General features: G+C 35.4%; 1 protein-coding gene across 1 annotated transcript; it reads right to left on the reverse strand.

Moving 5' to 3' along the window:
• Positions 1-1,974: 1,974 nt before the first annotated feature.
• Positions 1,975-12,462, reverse strand: trappc3 (trafficking protein particle complex subunit 3). Its single transcript, NM_001003601.1, is given in 5 exon segments — positions 1,975-2,656; positions 2,748-2,930; positions 4,614-4,713; positions 8,568-8,665; positions 12,317-12,462. Coding segments are annotated over 5 exon segments (543 nt in total). The 5' UTR covers positions 12,359-12,462; the 3' UTR covers positions 1,975-2,536.
• Positions 12,463-25,505: the final 13,043 nt, after the last annotated feature.

A 25,505-nucleotide genomic window follows, 5' to 3' on the forward strand; every position in this document is an offset into this window, starting at 1 on the left:
GCCCGTCTACAAAACATGTGCGTCTCCCAAGACTGCGGCTCTGTTCTTGTGGAACATGAGGCTCTTTCTTGAAATGTTGCTTTTAGATTAGCCATCTAGAGTTGTTTTGGACATGAAAACAGCACTGTGATATGGTCTGCTCAATAAGTGCTTTATTATAACCAAGTGAATATTAGTTTGTGTCAAAGGCCTATTGATAAAATGGACCAATGCTCAACGGTAGGTCAGAATTAATGATTTATTCACACTGTAAAAAATTTTTAAGTCAGTACAACAACAAAAAAAAAAAGAAAAAAAAAGAAAAAAAAAACATAATCTTTATTTCCTTTCACTTTTTCTTGTTTACTCAACTTTTGAAAACATCAGCTGCACTGACCTAAAATTATTTGTCAGCAATACAAAAAACATTTAGTATCATTTTTGGAACATTTAGTTGGGTTAACATAAGATTATTAGTTTTCTGGACAGGTGAACTACTCTGTAACAAAACTTTTTAAGTTGTGCCAACTGAACATTTTTTGTCTGCATAACTGGAAAGCCTGAAGTTGAATGAAAAAAAAATTCCTTTTGTTCTTTTCTCCTGTACTCAATATATATTTTTATTATAATTTTTTTCACCTCAAATTAACAGAACACTAGAGAGTACTCAGCTGCACTGAGTACAAAGACAAAGATCAAAACATGGCAGGACAAACAGGGAAAAATGTTTTGTAATGCTTCCCATGTGAAGCATGCCTTCCTGTTTTTTTAATTGAACAATGTTTGTTCGTTCTTATAATGTATTTTATCTTAGTTCCAATTTCCAAAAGAGTTTTTTGTTCACTCAACTTCAGACATTTTAGGTCGGTGCAACTGATGTTTTCAAAAGTTGAGTACACATCAGTGCCAATGGTGTAGTGGTTAGTGCGTTGACACATAGCACTCCAGTGTTCACAGCGAAGTTCAATTTCCACCTACAGGTCCTATGCCAATCCTTCGCCTCTCCCCATGCTTTTCTGTCTATACTCCCTACTGTCCTAAAAAATAAACGTGAAAAAAAAAAATTGGATAGACGAGGAAAAAAGACAAAGGAAATAAGAGTTATGTTTTTTTTTTGTTCACTCAACTCAACTTCATGTTTTTTTGTTCAGTTGGCACAAAGTGAAAAAGCTTTGTTACAGAGTAGCTCACCTCTCTAGAAAACAAATAATCTTATCCAAGTAACCCAACTTGATGTTTTTTGTATTACTGACAAAGAATTTTAGGTAAGTGCAGCTGATGTTTTCAACAGTTGAGTGAACAAGAAAAAGCGAAAGAAAATAAGGATTGTTTTTTTGTTGTACTGACTGAATTTTTTTTTTTTACAAAGCATATATGGGTAAATAAATTAGTCCTACTAGACTTTATGCCCAACTTAAATGAAAAGTTCACCCAAAAAGAAAAAATTCTCTCTTCTCTCTGTGTGTGACCATTTGATGATTTCCATTTACCTCCATATTATTTTTCTCCACTATGGAGTTCATTGGGGACTATCAACAATTGTGTTACTAATGGTCTTCAAAGCTATGCTTTTCAACAGCTTGAGGGGGAGTACATGGTGAACAAATCTTTATTTGGGGGTGAACTTTAACTTTCTCTTTAAATGCAGTAAGCATACAAAAACGCTATAGACAAATTGTTATAAGAAAAGACTTAAGAAGGTATTTGCATGAAATAAAAAAACCTGGACCAGGTGGAGAGAACAAGCCATCCTTGGTGAAACATCAAGAGATTCTTCTTAACCCAAGCTCTCAATGCAATGACTACACTCTGTTCTTGTGGAACATGAGGCTCATTATTAAAATGTTGCTTTTAGATTAGCCATCTAAAGTTGTTTTGGTCATAAAACCAGCACTGTGATATGGTCTGCTTAAATGAGTGCTTTAATGTAACCAAGTACATTTTAGTTTGTGTCAAAGGCCTATTGAGAATAAGGACAAATGGTCAACAGTTGGTCAGAATTAATTATTTATTATTATATGCCTAAATAAATTAGTCCTATTACACTTTAAGCCCGACTTAAATGGATAGTTCACCCAAAAATTAAATTTCTGTCATCAGGACGAGTTTCCCTCTTCGATTGTGGCCAGCTGAGGATTTCCATTGACATCCACAGTATTTTTCCCTAAAATAGAAGTCAAGGGGGACAATTTTGTTACTAAAGGTCGTCAAACCAAAGGTTGGAAACAGCTTAAGGGTGTGTACATGGTGGAAATTTTTTTTTTGGGGGGGGGGGGGGGGGGGGGGGTGAACTTTCTCTTTAAATGCAATATGCATACAACACACTACAGACATCTTGTCATACAAAAAGACTTAAGAAGGTATTAGGATGAAATAAAAAACCTGGCCCAGGTGGAAAAAAAACATGCCATCCTTGGTGAAACATCAAGAGAATCTTCTTGACACAAGCTCTCAATGCAATACTTACAATGCTTTAGGAACTGTTGGTCATCTTTTGACCAAAATAAACATTTTTGGTTCCCTACCCAACATAAAAAGTCTCTCAGGTCTCTTATCCTCATTCGTCCCCAGCTGGCAGGTTCTCCTCAATCCTTTTGATGAACTTCATGCGAATTTCTGTCACATTGTCACCTCTTAACGTGTCCTGAGCGAATCGTACATCCACTGCCATCTGAACCTGCAGGAGTAGAAAATTGACCATACTAGTGTAACCGCTAATAGAAGGTTATCATAGAAACATATTCATCTCATGCAAACGTGCTCCTCACCATTTCAAGAGCTCCTCTTAGAACGCCACAGAGCAGGTTGGAGTAGACCAGATTACTGTGGTTGTCAGGAAGCTCTACAAAGTCTACCAACGGGTTGCTTTCGAGGATGAGGGAGAACTCGTCTCCTGCAGGACTCCAGTTGGTCACGCTGGGAGTGATACCCAAGTACATCTTGAAAGCTATCTGTTAATGTGAAGACAAAAGGCCCTTCAGTCCTCATGTTAAGTCGCTTGCCTACATCGATGATGTCAAGGCCACATTTAAGTGATTTTGCAGAGCTGCCACATTCTTTTTAGGTGCTGTATTCATGACTCTGAAAAAACTTAGGCACACTTGAGCAGTATATGGCTTTGAAGAAGTGCAAGTGCATTCCAAAGATCTCTGGCATTTTACATAAAGGATTTTACATGAACAGTTTATTGGGAATCTTAATTTACAACTTGTACTGTACATTGCACAATAAAAATAGATAAATGTAAAGACTATTTTAGATAATAGAATTAAATTCTTGAAAATGCGCAATGCCTGACAAAAATCTTGTCGTCTTCCCTGACAATCGTTACAGACCACAGGCACCTGCCTCGTGAAATGCAGAGCTTTTTTTTTCTTCCATTCAGCATGTCGTATCAACTTTCATTAAAATACCTCTTCCCGCAGTTCATAGTTGCATCTAATATCTTATTTGTCACGGGGGGCATGCCCGAATGAAAGTGAGAGTGCCAAACCGCAGTTAAAAATGACAAATTAATAATGAAACACCCGAAATGATATGAAACTTGGGAGGAAATGTGGATAGCGCAGTAACGCAATGACGGTAATCTAAGGATGTGCTATAACAACGAGATCATGAAATAAACATTTCAAAACCAACTCATGTAAACACCTTAGTCTTATTATTGTCTTAATTAGATTAAGGGAAATAATTCGATTACTGATGTCTATGTAAACGTAGTTACTGACACTAAAATAAAGCTACCAATTTTTTTCACAATAAACTTTAAATACTGTGTTTCTAACTACTGTACATCCTTGAAACGTAAGTTAAAAATCAACAACCTAAAAAATCCTTGACTTTAGGTAACCCTTGATTTTAAAAACCCTAAAAAAACTCACACCCTCTAAAATTATAATTATACAATTATTTTTAAATTAAAATTATAGTAAAAATATCTGACCCTAAATTAAGATTGGATGAGTCTGAAGCCATAAAACACATACACACACACCTGTGAGTGCACATCTCGCAGACATGGTGTTGGTCTGCAGCTGTAAACAACTAAACTAAACGTCACAATTTGTACCTCATTAAACTGTTGTTTAAAAAGTGTTTTAAGACCCTCAGGTTTAAAATTTTGATCATGGTCCCAGCAAACCAACGCGTTCTGGATTAACGCTCGACAACGTGGCACACGTGGAGGAAAGTGAGGAAAGAAAGACAGAGAAAACAGAAGAAGAGAGGAGAACAGACAGACAGAGAGCAACCAAGCATGGACAGGTGACGGACAGCGGGAAGAACGCTCTGTCAATCCTGTCAGTGTGAACCCTAAATGCTTAGGGTGAAGTGCAGTGTTTCGTAAAAAAAGCACAGTCTGTGGCTCTCGCAGACCAAAGAAAACAAGCCGAGAGGAACACGAGTGTCTCGGTTCACTCGAACGCTGCACAAACGGCCCGCCAGTTGGCTTTGCGGTAGCATAGCACGGATGTTTCTCAAGCTGTGTGACTCTGAAAAATTAAAAACGGTAGAAAGATGTGATGAAAGCTAAGAAGGTATGTGGGCTACTGCAGGTTGAAGTTCAAATTCCAGTCACTTGCTTGCGCATTAGCATGCTTGCCTGCTCAGAATGTGCTCCGATTGGCTCAAGTTACCTTTGCAATGACATCGGCTGTTTCTCGGAAATCGTGACACCTCCCCACGCTGGACCGAGCCAAGAAGTCCTCAATCAGACGCACTCCGATATTGTATCCCCTTGAAAGGACACAAGAAGAGAAAAGAATCTGTGAAACCGTTATTGTCAGAGAAGTTCACTTCACCCACCAAATGGAATCATAATCTCTTTTCACTTTGAAGGTCTCAGTAAAGCCCTTCAGTCTTTCAAGGACTTATAAAAAGCAAGATACATACTTGTTTGGTCAGAGAGAAAGAAGTCAAATCTTACTCCTGCTTCTATCATATTTGATGCTTTAAAGAAGCAGGAGGAGGAAAAAAAAAAAGATTGTATTTCAGACGGGTTGCCAAACCCAATATCAGTGGGACTACTGGATTAGTTCAAGGCACGGTTTAAATGAAAAGATCACTCAGCCAAAGAATACACACTGCCCACTGATTCTCCAAATCACAACCGTTGGGGCTCCAAGCATCCTTACTGCTTTTCCCACAATCTTTAAACTAGCGCCTTCCAACTGCTTTTGAGTCAGGGATGAGATTTAACATCAGACGTCATGTGGCAATCAAACGAACAACCAAAGTTTTATCAAAAATGTACTTAAATACTAAAGTAGATTAAAGTTAATTAAATATAATATATATATTTAAATTTCTTGTACCTGCTATTCAAGTTGACAGCATAATCTTAATATTCCTCTAAGTAACAGGAGGATTAGAAGTAGAGATCTGCGCGGGACAAATTCTTTAGTCCCACTCCCGCAAGGTTTTATTCCGCACCCAACCGCTCCTACCGTATATTCAGCTTTTGTTTACCCGCTGCCCAACCCGCCCCGTTTTCTACCCGACCTGACCACTGCTGCTAAATTTAGATCTGGTTTCTAAAATCTCACATTTAAATAGGGTACTACCAAAAGATAAAGATTGTAGGCTAAATGTCACTCTTGTTTGCCCCTTTGTGATGACTGCTGCCTTAAACCTGAGGTTCCAGTCTTGTAACTAATTTTAAAATTGAGGTATTATCACATCGCACAAAGGGTCATTTTTTTTCCCATTTGTATCTATGACGCATGAAAGACTCCCATACATCGGACTTGCCTGATGTGGGTTTTCTGACTGTTTTCAGATGCAAGCTTAAGGACAGCGCATCTTCACTTTGCTCTGCCATGGTAAAGACTACTGAAAGAAAACTGAACTTTTTTATTTAAAAAAAAAGCACGTGCAGAAACCACTGCTCAATGCGTTTATCATGAGTAACAGTTGTGAGCACTGGCTGTACCAGTGCTCAATAAAAATGAGGAAATCTCCGATATGCTGTTATTGAGTAATATTTGGCCTCAGGAGCGGTATATTGTTAAACCGCTCGATCCCATTCAAATTACACCAGAGTTACCAACAGCTACCGAGTTTTTTTCAGAAATTTATTCCCGGGCCACAAAAAATCTGGTCGAGAACAGCAATGGAAATGCAGACCTCTTATTAGAACAATTCAGTAGATATTGATTGGATTTAGGAATTTATTTTTATTATTACAGATTAATACGTTTATTTTAGGGATGGGAAGATTAACCGATATGTATCGATACGCGGTCATGCGCGTGCACAATGCGAGTGCATCGGTTGAGCAGCAGAGGATGAATGAAATTTTGGAAGCAAATCGAGATGCATCGGTTTTTGCGAGATGCATCGGTTTTTCCAAGATACAGCTTATATTTTTAATATAGAATGTATTTTTTATTTATTAGCAAGTGTTGTCAACCTGTTTTTGGCGCATAATTTAATCGACCTACATAAGGTAAGCCTTAGCAACGGATTTGCGGATGTGTACACTTACACTTCAACTCAGTGTATCAGGTGTGCGGATGAAGCGAGTGGTACGCCCTCAGAAAGCGCGAGAAGCAAAACAAACATTTTATTCCCCACTGAGATTTAAATCTAATGTATGGCAACATTATGGATTTAAGGATGGACGACTTGACAGGACAGATGCAATTTGCAAAATGTGCCGCGCATCTGTAAAATACGTGGGCAGTACGACTAATCTGAAATCTCACTTGAAGCGGCGCCTCGGTGTTGTTGTGGAAGCATCTTCCAGTGTTCCTGCATCCCCGGCTTTCGCACTGCTTCAACTGTAGCTACCAGCTCCAAAAGTGGTGAGAAAAGCATTCTCGCCAAAAAATCGTATCGTGTTGCATCGCAATATGTCACAAATGTATCGCTAATATATCGGATCGTATTCTTTGTATCGAGATGCGTATCGGATCGGCATTATAGCTTAGATGCCCAACCCTAGTTTATTTTGTTTTAACGTGATAAACTACTGTTTAAAAATTTGAGGTCAACTAACCAATCTATTCTTCTATTCAGTAATATCTAAGATTTTTTTTTACAGCAAAACTGTTTTTTGAATAATATGAAATGTTTCTTAGCATTAAATCAGTATATTAGAGAATATATACTCCCCCATATTATATATATATATATATATATATATATATATATATATATATATATATATATATATATATATGTACAGAATTAATATAGTATTATAATAATTAATTTTTAAAATACCTTTCAGGTAAAATACCTTACAGTATTTTTGTTGAAATAAATGCAAAGAGACTGATAAAATAATGATAAGAGACTTTTCAAAAGCATATCAGATTCTTACAGACCATAATTTAAACATGGTTAATGCTATTTTATTATTTGAATCAAATCTGCACCCAACCAAAAGAAACACTGCAGTACATGAGAGGTAAACTTAAAATAGTAAGTTAATAGAGAGAGAAAAAAGATTATATGTATAAAAAGCAACACTCTCATCCATCTCTTTCATCTGGATCCACTCTAACAGTGGAATAGAATTTGACAAGTAGCCAAAAGTGGAACAGAATCATGCATTTGAAAAGAAGGGGTGTAACCTACAGCTGCACGACTCATTTACTGTAGCCGGGTATGGAGAAGAGAGACAGCGGCTCTCTAAAAACCTTAAGTGGCATATTATACACACTTAATACCACCCAACCCAATTTCAGGAGACTAGATGGCACAGGAGTAACCGGGCAGTTAACATAATTATTACACTAACAGCCTAGACCCAACACAAACATATGACAAAATGGCATTTACTCCATCTTTAAGCCATCTTAACACTAAAAAATAATGAAAACTGACTAGACAAATTAACAGTGAAAAGTTACACCACCTAAAATATAATCACTTTATTTTATTTTACTAAAAAGAGAGGACAACAGAAACACATGTGGACTACTGATTAATATTATTAAATAAAATAACTTCACTTATGTAAAACAACTAGCAGCCAAGGATTAGTTTGTGTATTAAAAAATAGACACACAACAAATTACATTTTACTTGAATAGTAAAGTTTAACAGCTCCTATCAAGTCATGTGTAAAAAAAACTTAAAAATGTAACTAATTAGAAAAAAATCCTAATTAACTGCTCCCTGTTAATATAAAAAAGCATATTAAAAAAATCACAAACATTATGTTGTTACATTAAAAACTGTAAAAAAAAATCCACACAATTCGTTCATGTTGTCCCGACACAAATTGATTAAATTCAATTAACAAATTTTAGTGGACTGAACATAAAGAAAGTAAGTTGTCCCCAAATAATCTCAAGAATGATGTTGTTTCAGCTCATTTTAAATAAGAGGATAGGCTCTGGTGTAAAAGTAAAAAAAAACTTTTCACAGTTTTAAAGTAAAACATATAAGTATGTTTGATTATATTTCTAAGCAATACAAGTAATGTACTAAAAATATTGTATTAGGATTATACTGTAAATGACTTGGGCAAACTATAAAATTCTTAAAGGCACTTATATGTTTGCCAGTTGACCGTCAGCAGAAATTCCTGATGATGAGAGGGCTAAATCAGAATGAAAGCAAGGGAAAGGCAGACTCACATTTTATCCAGTTGTTTGTTGACCTCTTCATCATTTTCATAGTCCTTACACAGCTGAGTGACCAGAGCTCCATATGTGAGAGTGAATAACTCTGAATTCTGTTCAGGAGAAAGACCAGCACAACAAGACTCACTAAATTCAGTTCATTTAACATAGAAATAAAAATACACAGAAAGCTAATAAATAAAAATAATAACCTGATTTATATAAAATAAAAAGATTTTTTTGAGTCAAGAGTACAATCATTCCTTGCCTTAATGAGAACACACAGTGCTCCGCATAACCAAGCACACCCCATTTTGAAAATAAATATTTTTATAATTTTTTCAGTGAATCTAGGTAATATATTTTGGTGCATTTGACCAAAAAGATTTATTAAATGTTTATTAAAATAATATTTTAGTCACCATACATCTTTAGAAATAGAAAGATAATACATTTAAATTTATGCAAAATATTGAACGAAAATACAAAATTAGATTTATTTGATTGTTATATATATGTTTTTATTATTTTTCTCTTGATTTTTAATCTTTTATATTTTTAATTAAAAAAAATTATCTAACATATAAATGTGGGCTACTAATTTTTGGACCGTTCTCGCAAGTTATTTTGTTAGATTTGCTACAGATTTGGTTTCAGCACTGACTAATGTAATGTATATGCACAAACATAATATTGTATAGCATTCTATAGAAAATATTAAAGGGTCACGAAACACCAAAACACATTTTTTGAGCTATTGACAGTCGTATATGTGTCCCACACTGCTAAAAACACTATTAGGACACCTATATTTCACTAAAAAGTGTAAATTGGTTGTTTTTGCGTTATTTCAAGCAAATTCGTACTTCCTGTTTGAAACGAATTTTTGAAGCTGCGTCACGGTCATGACATAATAGCGTGTATTCCAGCGTGCAGACTGGATGTCTGTGCCAGAGTGTGCCTTATTACGTCTTACAGTGTGATGCATTAATGCATGAGTAAGGCTTGGTTCAAACCAATCAGCGCGCTCTATTGTGCAACTTCATTAATATTCATTAGTGTCACCGTCTTTACACCACAGAGACGCCACGTTGTGTTGGCAAAACAAGCGTGAAGTGTTGCTTTTAAATTTTGCTGCAGTTAAGTTTCGTTTTCATTTTCTCTCTGTGAGAGCTCAGACTCACGTGTGGATTAACAGTGTACGCGACGCTCGACAACAATAACTTACGTGTCTAAGGGGGATTATTGTTTACCTGAGAGCTGTTCTCATCTGCAAACGCTGAGATCCGGATTCCGGATGTAGTCTTCTCTTCAGACGCGGCTCTAGTTGCTGGTGATTGACCTGTCTCTACAGATTTGGTAAGTGAGCGACCAGTGCTCTTTGTTTATTCAGTTTGTTCGTATCGAATTAAGTTAACTATTGCGCTGAGTGCAAACATGTTAGCACCGCATTTTGTGACCGGAATAACACACGAGGCTTTCTGACGTTACCTGCCGTGTGCATCTAAGTTTCCGGGAAATGCGGAGTTTTTTTTCTGTCATTCGCCGTGCGGTATCAAACATTGCATGAAAAATACACGCTTAGAGCAGATCCTCGAATCAAATATCTCGTTTGTCGCGAGGGGCATGAATGAATTCCCTGAATGAAAGAGTCAAACTGCAGTTAAAGTCCACCAGTTAATAATTTGGCAAATAATTCCACTACAGATGTCCATGTAGGTTAAACACCATCTCTTTCTCCTGTGTGTGTATTTTGACTGAAACTCGCGCGTGCCCAAATAGACACTCCCACACCCTCCCACTTTAGTTCCTCCGACACTCCCCCCTAAACAGAGCTGGACACCCCCACTTTTCTGACTTTTTCCAAAGTGGAGGTGTGAAAACACCCTGCTGAAACACGGGGGTTTCATGGCCCTTTAATTCAAATGACAGATTTGTGAGGGGTGTACTCATAAATGCTGTGTATGATTTAATATATAAATGTATGTCATAATTCACATAATTCATTTGTAATTCATTCATTCATTCATTTTCTTGTCGGCTTAGTCCCTTTATTAATCCGGGGTCACCACAGCGCAATGAACCGCCAACTTGTCCAGCAAGTTTTTTACGCAGCGGATGCCCTTCCAGCCACAACCCATCTCTGGGAAACATCCACACACACTCATACACTATGGACAATTTAGCCTACCCAATTCACCTGTACCGCATGTCTTTGGACTGTGGGGGAAACCGGAACACCCGGAGGAAACCCACGTGAAGGCAGGGAGAACATGCAAACTCCACACAGAAACGCCAACTGAGCTGAGGTTCGAATCAGCGACCCAGCGACCTTCTTGCCGTAAGGCGACAGCACTACCTACTGCGCCACTGCCTCGCTACAAAATAAATATGATTTAGGGATGGACAAAATCTAACATTGCGATTTTTATCTTTTTTTTTTCTGTGATGTAATTGGGACATGAATATAATATCACCAGATGATTTGAATAGGTCTGTTTGAAAAGATTTCCTTAGTTTATGATCAAGTGGGATGATCTTTTTTTTCTATGTAGTGCATCTGCGTAAATTATAATAAATTACAAGCAAAATAAAGAAATGAATGCTTTATGGTTTTCTTGGCCGTCTAACAGTATTCAAGGACAGAAATTGAACCATTAAATGTGGAATAACATGGTCATCATTGTATAAATAAGCAAAAAAAAATATATATTAATATCTATTTTTATTACTATTGTATTATCTTTCAATGTGGCTATTGCGCATAGACACATTGTGATATCGATGGTCAAAACATATTTTGATTAGCCCTAATACGATTCTACAAAAACGCTCAAATAATCTATTGTTATTAAATTTATTATTATTATTAATATTAATAAAAATATTATTGTTGTTTCAGGTTCATGATTCAGTTTTATTTTTTGCTGGATGGGTTGGCGATTCATTCTGCTGTGGCAACCCCGGATTAATAAAGGGACTAAGCCGACAAGAAAATGAATGAATGAATAAATCATTTTTATGTGTGTAATACTGTATAATATAATAACTGCAATGAATAAATGAACAAATCTTTGAGTGTGGTCAGGAAATATAATAGCTTTTGTGATCCTCAATAAAGAAGATCTACAATAGAACTCAGTCTGTACTGTAGCATTGAAACTTCAGTTCATACTTAGATGATCTGAATCAATGAGCACACAGTGGTCACAAGCGCCCTCTCATGGCACAACATGGAGTTGTTACAAACACATCTACATAATAGGAAACCTAAACATTTATAATAAAAAAACTTGTATGACAGAGCTGGACAAACCTACGTGCGTCTTTTTTTTGCTTACATAAATACCTTTTTAACAGAATAAAGCAGCATAATAATAACAGCTCTGTGCTGTATAGTTATTGCTAAAATAAACCAAAAAAATGCACGAAACATCATGCCATTAAAGCATACATCACTCACTACAACGAATTTATCATTCATTTAATCCCACAAAACCATTATTTTAAAGGGTTACATGCATTCCCTCACCGTTTTTAATTCAAAAAGAGCTGATTAATTACAGAAAGACGTGTCCTTTGTGGAACACGAGCAATAAAATAACTAACATTTATATATACACACACAACACAACAGTATCTTTATTTTAATGTAATAATACAAACACTGCTCAAATAAGAAGGTTATTTATCCGACAATAATAGCATGTTAGCTAGCAGCCTTGGGTTTATGTAGTAACTGAAACAACACGATACACACTCACCATCTTCTTGCTGTCCGTGGCTCTGTTTGACTGCCTAGACATGTTGTCTAATATTACAGGTGTGGAACAGATCAGTTACAGGTAATATTTTATTAATCTGCTCAGTGCAAAGATAGTCCCGTGATGTTGTTTCTGTCACTGACGGAGGAGTCACTTCCTCAATAACTGCCGACTAACCGGAAGTCTTGCCACGCTTTGGTTTGTGGGTGTTGTAGTCAAGGATTCTGTGAGTATTTTTGTATGTATTTTTATATTGCTTTTTATCAGCACTGCACGGCATAACATCAGTACGTATCTATAATTATGAATGTGTAATTCATCTGTAACAAGACTAGGCCAACTCTTTGTTTCAGCGCCATTGCAGATCTTTCTTGGACTGTGTTACTTGTTGTTTTTATAAAGTATGGCGTATATACTGTAATAATACTAATACTGTAGGCTTTGTGATAAAAGAAGCATGTTTAAATTTAACAGTACTTATAAAAGAGTCGAAATCCCACTCATAGTTAAGGAATATGATATTATTTTTGGAGCCATCATCCATTTTGGGAGTGCTTTGTTTATGAAGGGATTTAATAACCTATTTTCTCAGATTTGTGCAAGATCTCAATGTTTTTTTTTAAACATATTCTGGCAAATTACCACAAAGTCAAATAACAAGAGTCTCTGTGTTTTGATCCAGTTGCAGTAATGTCCTAATGCAATGATTTTAGTTTTATTGGAACAGACATATAGGCAACAATAAATGAGATCTAGTCAGGAGCTGATTCAACCAATAAGCGAGCCCGCTTAGAGCCCCAGGAAATCAGGGATCCCCCAATAAATATCTAGAAGTGTAATTTACACCTATAAACTAGTAGTTTTCTACCGTATTTTGTATGGTGAGAGTTAAAGGTATTTTGAAATACAATTTTAATGTAATTAAATATTATTTAATATACAATTGAATATAATGTTATTATAATATTGTAGTGGTATGTAATAGTAATAATATTACCTAATAAAATATCCATAGGGGAACAGTCCAGCAGTCAATTAAAAAAAATTATATTTAATTTGTAAATTCATTTTAAGAAAACCAAAATCCCCTAAATCACTAAATCCGCCCCTGAGTTTAGTGTAGACTAAAATAAATAAAAGGTGTCTTTTAAATGGGTACATTAATACGATTTATTTTTTAACTGATGTAAACAGCTTCTTCTGTCGTCTAAAAAAAAAATGTCTGTCTCATTTGTATTGTGAGTATCACAAAGTATCTCTGGGGGGAAAAATGCTTTTGGGTTTTGTTTTGTGGTGTAACTCCTCTTTGAAATTAGAAAATTCTATTTTAGGATGTTCACATTACGAGCAAAAAGGTTTTAATAAACAGTTTACACAACTGTATATGTACAAATATACATAGAACATATGAAATCCAAGTCTCTAAATAATGTCTATACAGTGCTCTGCATATATGAGTACAACCCCCCATAAATCTCTCATTTGAATTAATATTTTCCATAGGATGCTTTACAATATTATATTTGTGCATTTACATTACATAAGTCAGTGCTGAAGCCAAACATGGAGCTAACCTAACAAAATAACTTACAATAATGGTTCAAAAATTAGTAGGCCAAATTTTGATTTTAGGGAAAAATGCATTCATTCATTCATTCATTCATTCATTCATTCATTCATTCATTCATTCATTCATTTTCTTTTTGGCTTAGTCCCTTTGTTAGGGAAAATTGATAAATGAAATTTTAAAAAATAGCTAAAAAATAAAGAGAAACAAAAACATATATTCAATTTTGTTGAAATGTAGTTTGTAATTATTTTAGCAATATTTTGCTTGAATTTAAACGCATTATCTTTCCATTTCTACAGATGTTCTGTGACTAAAATATTATTTGTATAAATATATAATGGTTTAATAAATCTGTTTTGTTCAAATGCACCAGTATATATCACCCATATTCACTGAGAAATGGATAAAAACATTCATTTTTAAAATGGGGCATATTCATATGCTGAACACTGTACATAATTCACATATTTTCAAAAGGTAAAATATTTTCTTTCTATACCTGGCATTTGATAAAGGTCTACGGTACTGTCATTCTGCATATTGTTCAAAATCATAAAAAAAGATTTCATTTTGCATATTCAAAAAGAATAAAAAATACAATAGATTTATTGTTCCATGACATCATGAGAGAGGACAACACAGCTGTAAAGTTCTTATTTGAGTCGTTTCTTGCATCTAAGTATACACAAGCACAAGCAGTGTAGTTCTAATTCATTCTCACTAAAATAGTTTTAACTAATTTGACCTTTTAGAACTATTATTATTGTATTATTATATTCTGTAGTCTTTGGTTATGGACTGCCGAGTCTGAAAATGCAAAACCGAAAGCCTTTAGTGTAAATTCTTTTTCAAAAGGAAATTTGAAGAGCTCATTTTGTGCCAAATAAATGTGAGGATTGCTCAGATAAAGCCTTCAACATAATAATACATACATACAATAGATATGCCTTTATAATATAATATAATATAATATAATATAATATAATATAATATAATATAATATAATATAATATAATATAATATAATATAATATTTATAAATATCTAATGATTGAAGTGCAAAATGTGATTTGAAATGTATTTTTATTGTACAAAATAGCCCCAAATTTTATTTATTTAATTAGTCCCTTTATTAATCCGGGGTCGCGACAGCTATAATATAATGTATTATAACATAAAATAATATAATTTGAACCCCAAAGTGATTCATATTTATTTTTTTATAATAAAATCATTCCCATATAATTTATTTTCTGGAGATACTAATAATATTGTAATTTAATAACATTTTTTTTCTTCTAATTTTTCGGCAAAATGCACTATGAATGTAGCAATTTTGTTTAGATTTGTGTTCAAAAGAAAATTTTAAGAACTCATTTTGTGGATAAAAAATAACATGTGGATTGATCAGAAAAAACTTTAGCCTTCCATATAATAAAATACATATAATATATATGCCTATATATCTATTGAGTGAAGTGCAAAATGTGATTTGAAATGTATTCTTATAGTGCAAAATAGCCCCATATGATTTAATTTAGTCTTGTGAAAATTAATATAATATAATATAATATAATATAATATAATATGATGTAATTTGAACCCCAAAGTGATTGACATTTATTGTTTATATTAAAATATTCCCATATGATCTCCTCTGTGGATGCTAATAATATTGCAATTTAATAACTTATTTTTTTCTAATTCTACGGCAAAATGCACTATGCTTCGATTTTGTTTCGATTTTTATCAACAGGCCTTTCATAAAATGAGAACTGCATCTCTAAAACAATAAAACATTAGCAATTTCAGCTCAGTATTCTCATGTCCTTGTTATCACAGAACGGGGCATTTCCTTCTTCTACCACTAGATGGCGGTGCAATGACATGTAAGTTTACAGTCTATACGTGTAACGAGGAGGCATTTTAAACTCGCGTGATAGTGGTGTTATCATGAATTCATTACACATGTGCTCATATGTATAATCTTATAGATATGTCATATTTTATATAATGTTTGTAGATACATAATCTGCAATCATACAGACCATAGACCTCACTTATATAGCATGCGATAACATTAAATTTTTTCCTTCTCAAAAATACTTTAGGGTGTACTTCAGTCCAAAGTTTAAGCTTTATTCAGTGTTTTTATGTAGTTTTATATGTATAAAAACATCCTATTATTGTACCCTCAAAGATATTTAGCCTTGAAATGATCAAAAATGTGATTTATCTCCATGGATTTCATTAAAAACCCAAATTAATTGTATTGCAGCCAGAATCCATGGCACATTTTCAACATCTCAAAATGTTATCTTGTAGTGCATCAGAACTATATTATCAGCAGTGTTCATATCCTCCAGGAAGAGATGCGTAATATTTCCTTAAAACGATTATTTGTAGAGCTCCTCAAAAAACGGAGATTTGGACAACAACACTTAATGTCACGCTGAGCTGAGTCAGTTGATCTCGCTCGAGGAGGAAAATTCAGTTTCTGCCTGTTCAATAGCAGCTGTCTCATTTTCTCTCCCAATGTTTTCTTTCTCACGCTGTTCAGACTGGAAATGATGGATAAGCTCCTCAGAACAGACTCGGAATAACTTAATGCACTCAGAGCAAACACTAGAGTAAATACCAGTAAAATGATATTAGTAAGTACTAGTGTGTGCACCCACTCGTGTTGCAGATGTATCACAAAACATCCCAGCAGGCACACAACATCCTTCATTCATTTATTTTCTTTTTGGCTTAGTCCCTTTATTAATCTGGGGTCACTACAACGGAATGAACCGCCAACTTATCCAGCATATTTTTTACGTAGGGGATGTCTTTCAAGCTGCAACCCATCATTGGGAAACTCCCAAATACTTCCACTCACACTCATACACTATGACCAATTTAGAGTATCAAATTCACCTATACCACATCTTTGGACTTGTGGGGGAAACCGGAGCACCCAGAGGAAGCAAACTCCACACAACATCATATAACATTAATATTAGATTAGATTTAGGTCCGGACGTCAGGTGACCAAAATTCAGTTTCTAGCCAGCGTCTGAGTACGAAGTTATTTTGGCGTCAAAAAACGAATTACGTTGATATTTGGCTGCTATTAGATTGTGTTGGAAAGTGACCAAAATCCAACGTCTGATAGATGTCATAGTGGTAACTTCAACACAATGTCAAGGTGTAACATGATTAGACGTTGATATTTGGTTGATTTTTGGTTTGACATTTTCGTCGGCCTGACGTTGAGTTTTGACGTCAACATTATTTTCATTTCCAAACAAAATTCAATGTTCCCACGACGTTGAGATACGTTGGGGTATAACGTCAATATGATGTTATGTTTTTTTTCAAGCAGATCTAAAATGAAACTAAACAGAAATCTAATAAAATAAATATATTTTACATAAGTTTAACAATAATTTGTCACAAAAAATCTTGTCAGACATATTTATTACAATAACGACTTCATGGAATAAAGAAACTTTTTTAAAGATACAATTGCAGCCCCAAAAGCAAAATATTTGTGAGTTTTTATATTTTTGCTTTGCCTTTTTCCTTACAATTACTAAGTTCTATTTTTAAATGTTCAAAAGAAAGTCTAAAGTCTATAGGTAAACATTTGTCAGCAGTTTTTTTTTTTTTTTTTTTAGTTTATAGATATATATATATCTCAGTTTTAGGAACAACAAATAATAACTTGAATTCTAGTTGATCATTTAGTTTCAAAAGTGGCTTATATGAAAGGCAAAGGCCTTTAGATTACACTTATTTACCAAAATAAAATATGATCATGCCTTGATTTTTAATTATTTAATTAGGACAGTAAGGTCTGACTTTGCTTAGATGAAATACTTGCAGCTAAACAGAAATAATGTACAGTATAGAATATAGTCATGATGCAGTGGAAAGCTAATAATATAGTAATACACTGCAAAAATGCTTACTTAATATTAGATATTAGTCCAAATATCTAAAAGTTCTTAAATCAAGATGCATTTTCTAGACAAGCAAAACATTGTCTTGTTTTAAGAAATAATTTGCCAAAATTACACTTAATTTAGTTTTTCCTTAAAACAAGCAAAATAATCTGACAACGGGGTAAGCAAAATAATCTTGGTTTTCCTTTCAACATAAGATTATTTTGCTTACCCAATTGCCAGATTATTTAAGAATTGTTAGATATTTGGACTTGAAACCAGTAAAAAAATCCAGTGCAGCATTTTTTTGCAGTGTATTGTGCATGAATCCCATGAGCTTGGAGGACTGCATCCATACGTCTCTGCAATGACTTATTAATAAAGTAACTTATTAATAAAGTAATCTGGAACAGCAAAGAAAGAGTTCTTGCAGGACTCCCAGAGTTAATCAAGATTCTTTGGATTCATCTTTAATGCCTCCTCCTTCATCTTAATAATGTTCATTCTGGTGACTGGGTTGGCCAATCCTGGAGCACCTTGACCTTCTTTTCTTTCAGTAACTTTGATGTGGAGGCTGAAGTATGAGAAGCAGTGCTATCCTGCCGAAGAATTTGCCCTCTCCTGTATTTTGTAATGTAATGGGCAACACAAATGTCTTGATACCTTAGGCTGTTGATGTTTCCATCCACTCTGTAGATCTCTCGCACGCCCCCATACTGAATGCAACCACAAACTATGATTTTTCCTTCACCAAACTTGACTGATTTCTGTGAGAATCTTGGGTCCATGCGGGTTCCAATAGGTTTTCTGCAGTATTTGTGATGATTGCGATGCAGTTCAACAGATAATTCATCTGAAAAATCTACAAAAAGTCAATAATTTGTTGCTCTTACGACTGGGATCAACAACAAGACTTTTGTCAAGTAGTGTGTACTGTTGATGGAAATGTGTTACACCCATATTTACTTACTTTTTATATACAAAGTATGCAAAGTCACTATTCCAAATCACATTTGATGTGGACACTAACCTGAGCCATCTTGTCTTTAACCCATAAAAATATGTTTATTTTTACAAAACTGCTTGCCAAAATCATTTCCAAAACACTCTGGGAAATCTGTGTGGGTCTGAAAAAAGCTGTCGTGCATTAAAAAGTGGTACTTTTTCCTTAGGCTTCGTAAATTATAACCAAACTCTTAAAGTTGCTCACAGGTGACAACACTATAATGCCATCTAATCTTTCAGGAATCATTTCTCAGAGATGAGTTGTTCTACAATAATGTTTGGTTCACTCTTCTCAGCGCTGCATCTATATGTCAGCGATCTTTGGCTGAACTTCTTGAAAATGTTGCTTAGCAAAGAAGCAACACAGAAACAGTGCAATCACAAAAATGTGCACAAAAGCCATGGGGAGAAGTATTACCCTTATTTCACAGGATATATTCTCACAACAATCTCTAAAACTGCAGCTTTGAAGGAAAGCAGTTGCTACAGGCAAAAGTTTGATCCAGAAGAGTTACGGGGCAGCCAGTGGCAGTCTGAAAATCAATGAGATGCCTGTCAGGTTTTCATTTTAAGTTATATAATACGTGATAATAATTGCAAAATGCAGAAAAGCACTCACAAGCCCCAGTGCTCTTTTTAAAACCGTATTATTTCACTCTAATACAGCATAGCGTAGCGGAAAAAAAAGTTCTGTCGGCACTTTGCATAGAGAGATTTTATGCATAATATTACTGGTTTGGGATTATGTTTATATCACTCTTGCCACAGACATTTAATCTTGAACATTATGCTGTGAATTCAAAATATCTTGGAGACATCTGTTTTATTTTTCACAAACTCTTTCATTGCACATTTTGTCTCTGCACACACCATAATAAAAGAAAAAAACATGCTTCAAAAGGCCTCAGAGTACTTTTTAGTTTATAACGGGACACTCAATGATGTTAGTGGCACTGTCCTCACCTATTACATTAGCCACAATGAGAGGGAGCCAGGATCATAGCCCTATCTCATGTGTTATCATTTGGCATCCTTCTGACAGTGTAATAAATCCAGTTCTCTAACCGCACACATCAGCAGAAAGCCGAACAGGTTCTCACTCTATGCAGGAGGCTCGTGGCCTATCTGATTAAATCTATAGTATGCAAAAGGTGTAAAAAATTTAGATTGGATTTATGGTTTTGGCATGAACGTATCTTGTAATGCTTCCAAAGCTGCACTTATTAAATTCATTCCAATTTAGAGGAGAAATGTAATCAACTTGATTTTGTTGAGCTTTTTCTTTTAATCACATTTTTTTAAGTTTAATTTGACGCATGCAGTGTGTATTATTGACACCCATTGGTTGAACTAGGTATTGCACTCCTGGTTCAAAGTACATGCAAGCACAGGTTGCCAGATTGACGACACCAACAAGAGCGTGGCTGACTATTGAACCTAAAGGCTGAGTTAAATAGTGTTCTAAATAAAAGCGATATAGTGTTTTAACGGCACGCGATAGAAGGAATATTTTCCGTATTAAAAGGAGTTTTTGTCCTGACCAACACCTGAAATTTATATTTTAGAAATGGTTTCTATGACAATGATTAACTTAGATACACCTCACCTTTATTCAGTGTTTAAAGCTAATAATGTGAGTTTGAATTCCATTTTACATGCCATTTATTGCTATACTACTGAAGCAGATAATTTACCTCAGATCTTGAAAAAAATAAACAGTTTGAAAATTAATCTAGAACTGAGTCTATGCATCAGTGATACAGCATGTACATTTAATAGGTTTAATAGGTTTATTTAATAATATTAAATGTTGAAAATGTATTAATTAAACCTTACCATTTGGTTGAAGTGCAGTGAGTGCACTATTCTGTGCCTCTGTATGGCTGTCTTGTTTCGTCTGGTGCAAACAGCCTAATTGCTTATCACTGCAAATGTCGGCGTGTAGTGTGTTGTTAGGACACGGGTTTATGTAACCTGCCCACCTAATGTTTACAATCGTAACATTTATATAATTTGTTAATTAATAACCACATCATGTGGAATTCTAAATCTGCGTTTCATTTTGAAGGCTGTTAAGGATGCGTACTTGGAGAGCCTTCCTGACTGACTTAATGAAATACGCCGTTTTTCCACCAAGGCAACCAAGAAAAGGCATACTGAAAAGGTATTACTTTGCATTTTGAAAGTCTTACACAAAGATGAAACAGTTGTCAAAAAGAAAATAAATAAATGAATAATAAATAAATAAATAAATAAATAAATAAATAAATAAATAAATAAATAAATAATGGTATGATTCAGGCGAAGCAGTGACGCAGTAGGTAGTGCTGTTGCCTCATAGCAAGAAGTTCGCTGGGTCGTTGGTTCAAGCCTCGGCTCAGTTGGCGTTTCTGTGTGGAGTTTGCATGTTCTCCCCGCATTCGCGTGGGTTTCCTCCAGGTGCTCCGGTTTCCCCCACAGTCCAAAAACATGCGGTACAGGTGAATTGGGTAGGCTAAATTGTCCATAGTGTATAAGAGTGTGTGTGAATGAGTGTGTGAGGATGTTTCCCAGAGATGGGTTGCTGCTGGAAGGGCATCCGCTGCGTAAAAACTTGCTGGACAAGTTGGCGGTTCATTCCGCTGTGGTGACCCCGGATTAATAAGGGGACTAAGTCGAAAAGAAAATGAATGAATGAATGAATGAATGGTATAATTCATGCCAGGCCAATGGGTGATGCCATTTTTGTAAAGAATTCACACTTTTTGTGTTTTCAGCCCTCCAAAACAACATTAATGTGTAAATAAACAGCCAATATGCAAAAACGTTTTATGGTTTTAAAATTATGAATCTTCGTCTCGTTTCGGAGGCTGTTAATGTCCACCAGAGGACACATTTTTGGCTGCAGATGCATATTTACAGAACCTTTCTGACTGAATGAGAGAGATTCGTGGTTTTCTACCAAGGCAACCCAGGGTGCTAAAATATATTTAGCTAAACTGGCATTGGGCTGGTTACAAAACAAACACAGCGTTCCGGCACGGAATGCAGATTTTCAAAGTAGAATATCTGACTTAAGCATTGTTTTACAGATAAACAAAAATGTTTATCTAGCATGTTTCTTAAATATCTGCAAACATATTATTATGCATGGTTATTATTTTTATGCTTTGGAAGAGTCAAAAACTTACATACAGCACCTTTAAAGTGAACCGATAATATGTGCAAGTAAATCCACTAGCAAAATCTATTTGGGTAATCTGTAATCAAAATCTTACCATTTGCTTCTGCAATGGCACTCTTTCTCTGATCATGTCAGTTTCACAATTTGAGCAAAATATGCTTAGCCACGCCCTTCCAACCATTAGTTTGCTGTGAGTGAAAAAGAAGAGGAGTGCATAAATTAAACCACGCCCCCTACTCCAATATTTTCAGTTGGAAATACATCATCATTTCAGTTGAAAATGTCATCAAAAAAACCCAAAACAAAAACAAAAAACAAAACGCTGAAATAACACAGACTTTAAAATAAAAAATTATTTATATGATGAATAAAATTTTTTTGAATATTTAAAACAAAAATGTCTTTTTTACAGAATTCAAGCATTTTGTTGGGATTCCATGACATTACAATGCTAAATACTGAAAAGGTTTTGCTTTGCATTCAGGTCTTACACAAAGATGACACAGTTGTCAAAACGATAAAAAATGAACTGTATTATTCATGCCATCTCATTTATTCATTCACTTTCTTGTCAGTTTAGTCCCTTTATTAATCCAGGTTGCCACAGCAGAATGAACCGCCAACGTATCCAGCACATTTTTATGCAGTGGATGCCCTTACAGCTGCAACCTATCTATGGGAAACTTCCACACACACACTCATTCACACACACACTCTCATTCACTACGGACAATTTGGCCTACCCAATTCACCTGTACCGCATGTCTTTGGACTGTGGGGAAAACCGGAGCACCCGGAGGAATCATGCCATCTTATTTTTGTTTTCAGGCCCCCAAAACACCATTACTGTGTAAATAAATAGCCAAAATGCATAAATAGTTTTATGGTTTTAGTTGAAATCAGTATGAATGCCCCTTTAGTTTGCATTAAATCCTGCCCCTTCAGCAGCTAACCTCATTATCACATCCATATCTGCCACATCTACAGTATATGAATAGAATCAAGTCCTGAAATATGCTTTCTTCTTTTTTATTATCTAATTCATTTGATCATGTAAACCAATGACTAAAAAATATGGACGACGCGACAGCCCCTTTTCCCATTGAACGCCTTGAGGGCAAAACGCCTGCTTGACTGGCACAAACTGTCGCAAAAGACTGCTGAAATTGGAGCCTTGACATGCGCAGAAGGACTGTCTGATGGAGCCAGAGGAGGAGCGCGAAAATGAGCGGAGTCGAGCTTCCAACCAAACGCTTTATGTAAAATCAACCACGCCCCCCGAACTTCTCAGCATGAGTTTGCTGTCATATCAACACAAATGGATGTAATAACATTAACAAACATGAGGGTTTTACAGTATATATTCAATCGCGCCAGCTCCGGGCCGCAGCGCATAACCTACTCGCGGCGTCGCGGGCTGATTCCGGCTCGCATGCGGCAGCGCCGGCTCGCTCGGCCGCCGCATCTGGCTCGATTGACTCGGGCTGGAATCGGGCAGTGAGTCCAGGCATCCGGAGTAGGTCCAGCAGAGGTAGTCAGTCTGAGGGGTAAGTCTCCGGCAGGCGAGAATCTAGCTGGAACTGGCCCGAGTGTATTTTGCTATCTGGGTGGCTAGGCGTACGTGTATCAGCAAACTAATAAAGCCCGAAAAAAGCCCTGACCTTAGCGAATAAACAGTGTTCCACCAGGATCATGTATGTCAGAAACTATAGTTTACTACTGAACTCATGTTGTCATGGTAAAATAACACAGAAATCGAATAATAACACTTCAGTCTTCTGCCGAAACTCAGACGCGCTGCTTTGAGAAACTGTCAATCACAACTGTCAATCACGATGACACGCCCAGCATTAAATTACTGCTAAAAACAAACTGTTTACAAAAATGAAGATCTGCACCTATTTCAGCACAATAACCAGTGCCTTAATCCACCTGAACCATCTTTCGGGACATTTTATTGCAAGTGTAATACATTTTTTTATTTAGGCTCAAGTCTCCTTCATTAACACGGAGGAGGCGGGCTTTATGACTTGTACTGCAGCCAGCCCCCAGGGGTCGATCTAACGGCCGAGACCTTCACTCAAACGCAGGCTTGCGGCACACTTGATGTAAACATGTTAACTGATTGGAGTGAAGGTCATAAAGGGCTTAACAATGGACCAATCTTATCAGCTATACAGTAGATTCAGCCACTTTTTGCCTATTCTGTCCCAAATATAAACAAATAAACCTACTTTCTTTTGGTTTATTGAAGTGTGCATGTGACATAACCACGCCCTTGCTGCAGATTTAAGCACATCCACAAAGAGCAAACCATTTGCAGTAAGGCAGGAGGAAATATACCACAAACTCGGGAGCTTTCCCAGAGAATTAGAAGTAGAGAATGCTACAATAAAAAAATGCTGCTTCTTGAGTGAAAAGATAATAGAGAATAGATAATAGAGCTAGAAAATAATAGAACAGATAATAACTGACAAAAAAGATAATAACAGAGCTGTACGTTTTTTTACGCTGACATGTTGCTTATAAGGATTTTTAAGGATTCATTAACCCGACAGCCTACATAAAGGAAATACTCAGAGTTAGATATGCAAATTATTAGGTTTTGATGTCGCTTATGAGAAATAAACTGATTTGTTAATGAAGTCTTGTAAACTCATTTTTACTTGCTCTGCCAGGGTTGCATGTAAACCAAGCAATGCAATCTCACAGCAATCCTTTTTAGTGGCTATTTTGTGTTAATTTGTATGATCTCATTCATACATTTTAGTATTTGATCATCCTCCAATGAGGATTAGGGTTTGGGAGAATGCTTCTTCTTGCTCTGGAATGGCATTCTTTTTCTGATGATGTCAGTTTGACGATTTGAGCAAAATATGCTTAGCCACGCCCCTTCAACCATCAGTTTGCTGTATAGTGAAAGAGAAAAAGAGTGCAAAAATAAACCATGCCCCTACTCAATATTCCATTTCAAGTAAAAATACGTTATCGTGCTGAAAAAAAACAATTAAAAATATAAATTGATCTACAGTTTATGATAATGTTGAACATTTTTAAATATTTAAAACAACAAACATTTCTTAGCAGATTTCTAACATTTACAGTGCTTACATGACATTGATGTACTAAACATTTAGGTTTTACTTTGCTTTTTTACTTTATTTATTCGCTAATTCGTATTAATTTATATGATCTTGTTTATATATTTTAGCATAAATTGCAAAATAACAAAATATGCATAGCCACACCCCTCCAAACTGTAATATGACAGTGACGGTGGACAACGGAGGGACTGAAGTGACCATTAGTCAACCATTAGTTTGCTTTAGGTGAAAGAGAAGAGAAAGAGTGCAAAAATTAAACCAAGCCACTACTCAGTAATCCATTTTAGTTGGAAATACATCAACATCCTGAAATAATGCAGAATTTACAAAAATGACTCATTACTTAACTTAAAAATTTATCTATATGATAATTCAAAATAATATTTGAAACAACAAACATCTCTCCTGCCCCGTGCAGA

Source organism: Danio rerio, chromosome 19 (assembly GCF_049306965.1).
Source record: "Danio rerio strain Tuebingen ecotype United States chromosome 19, GRCz12tu, whole genome shotgun sequence".
NCBI lineage: Eukaryota > Metazoa > Chordata > Actinopteri > Cypriniformes > Danionidae > Danio > Danio rerio.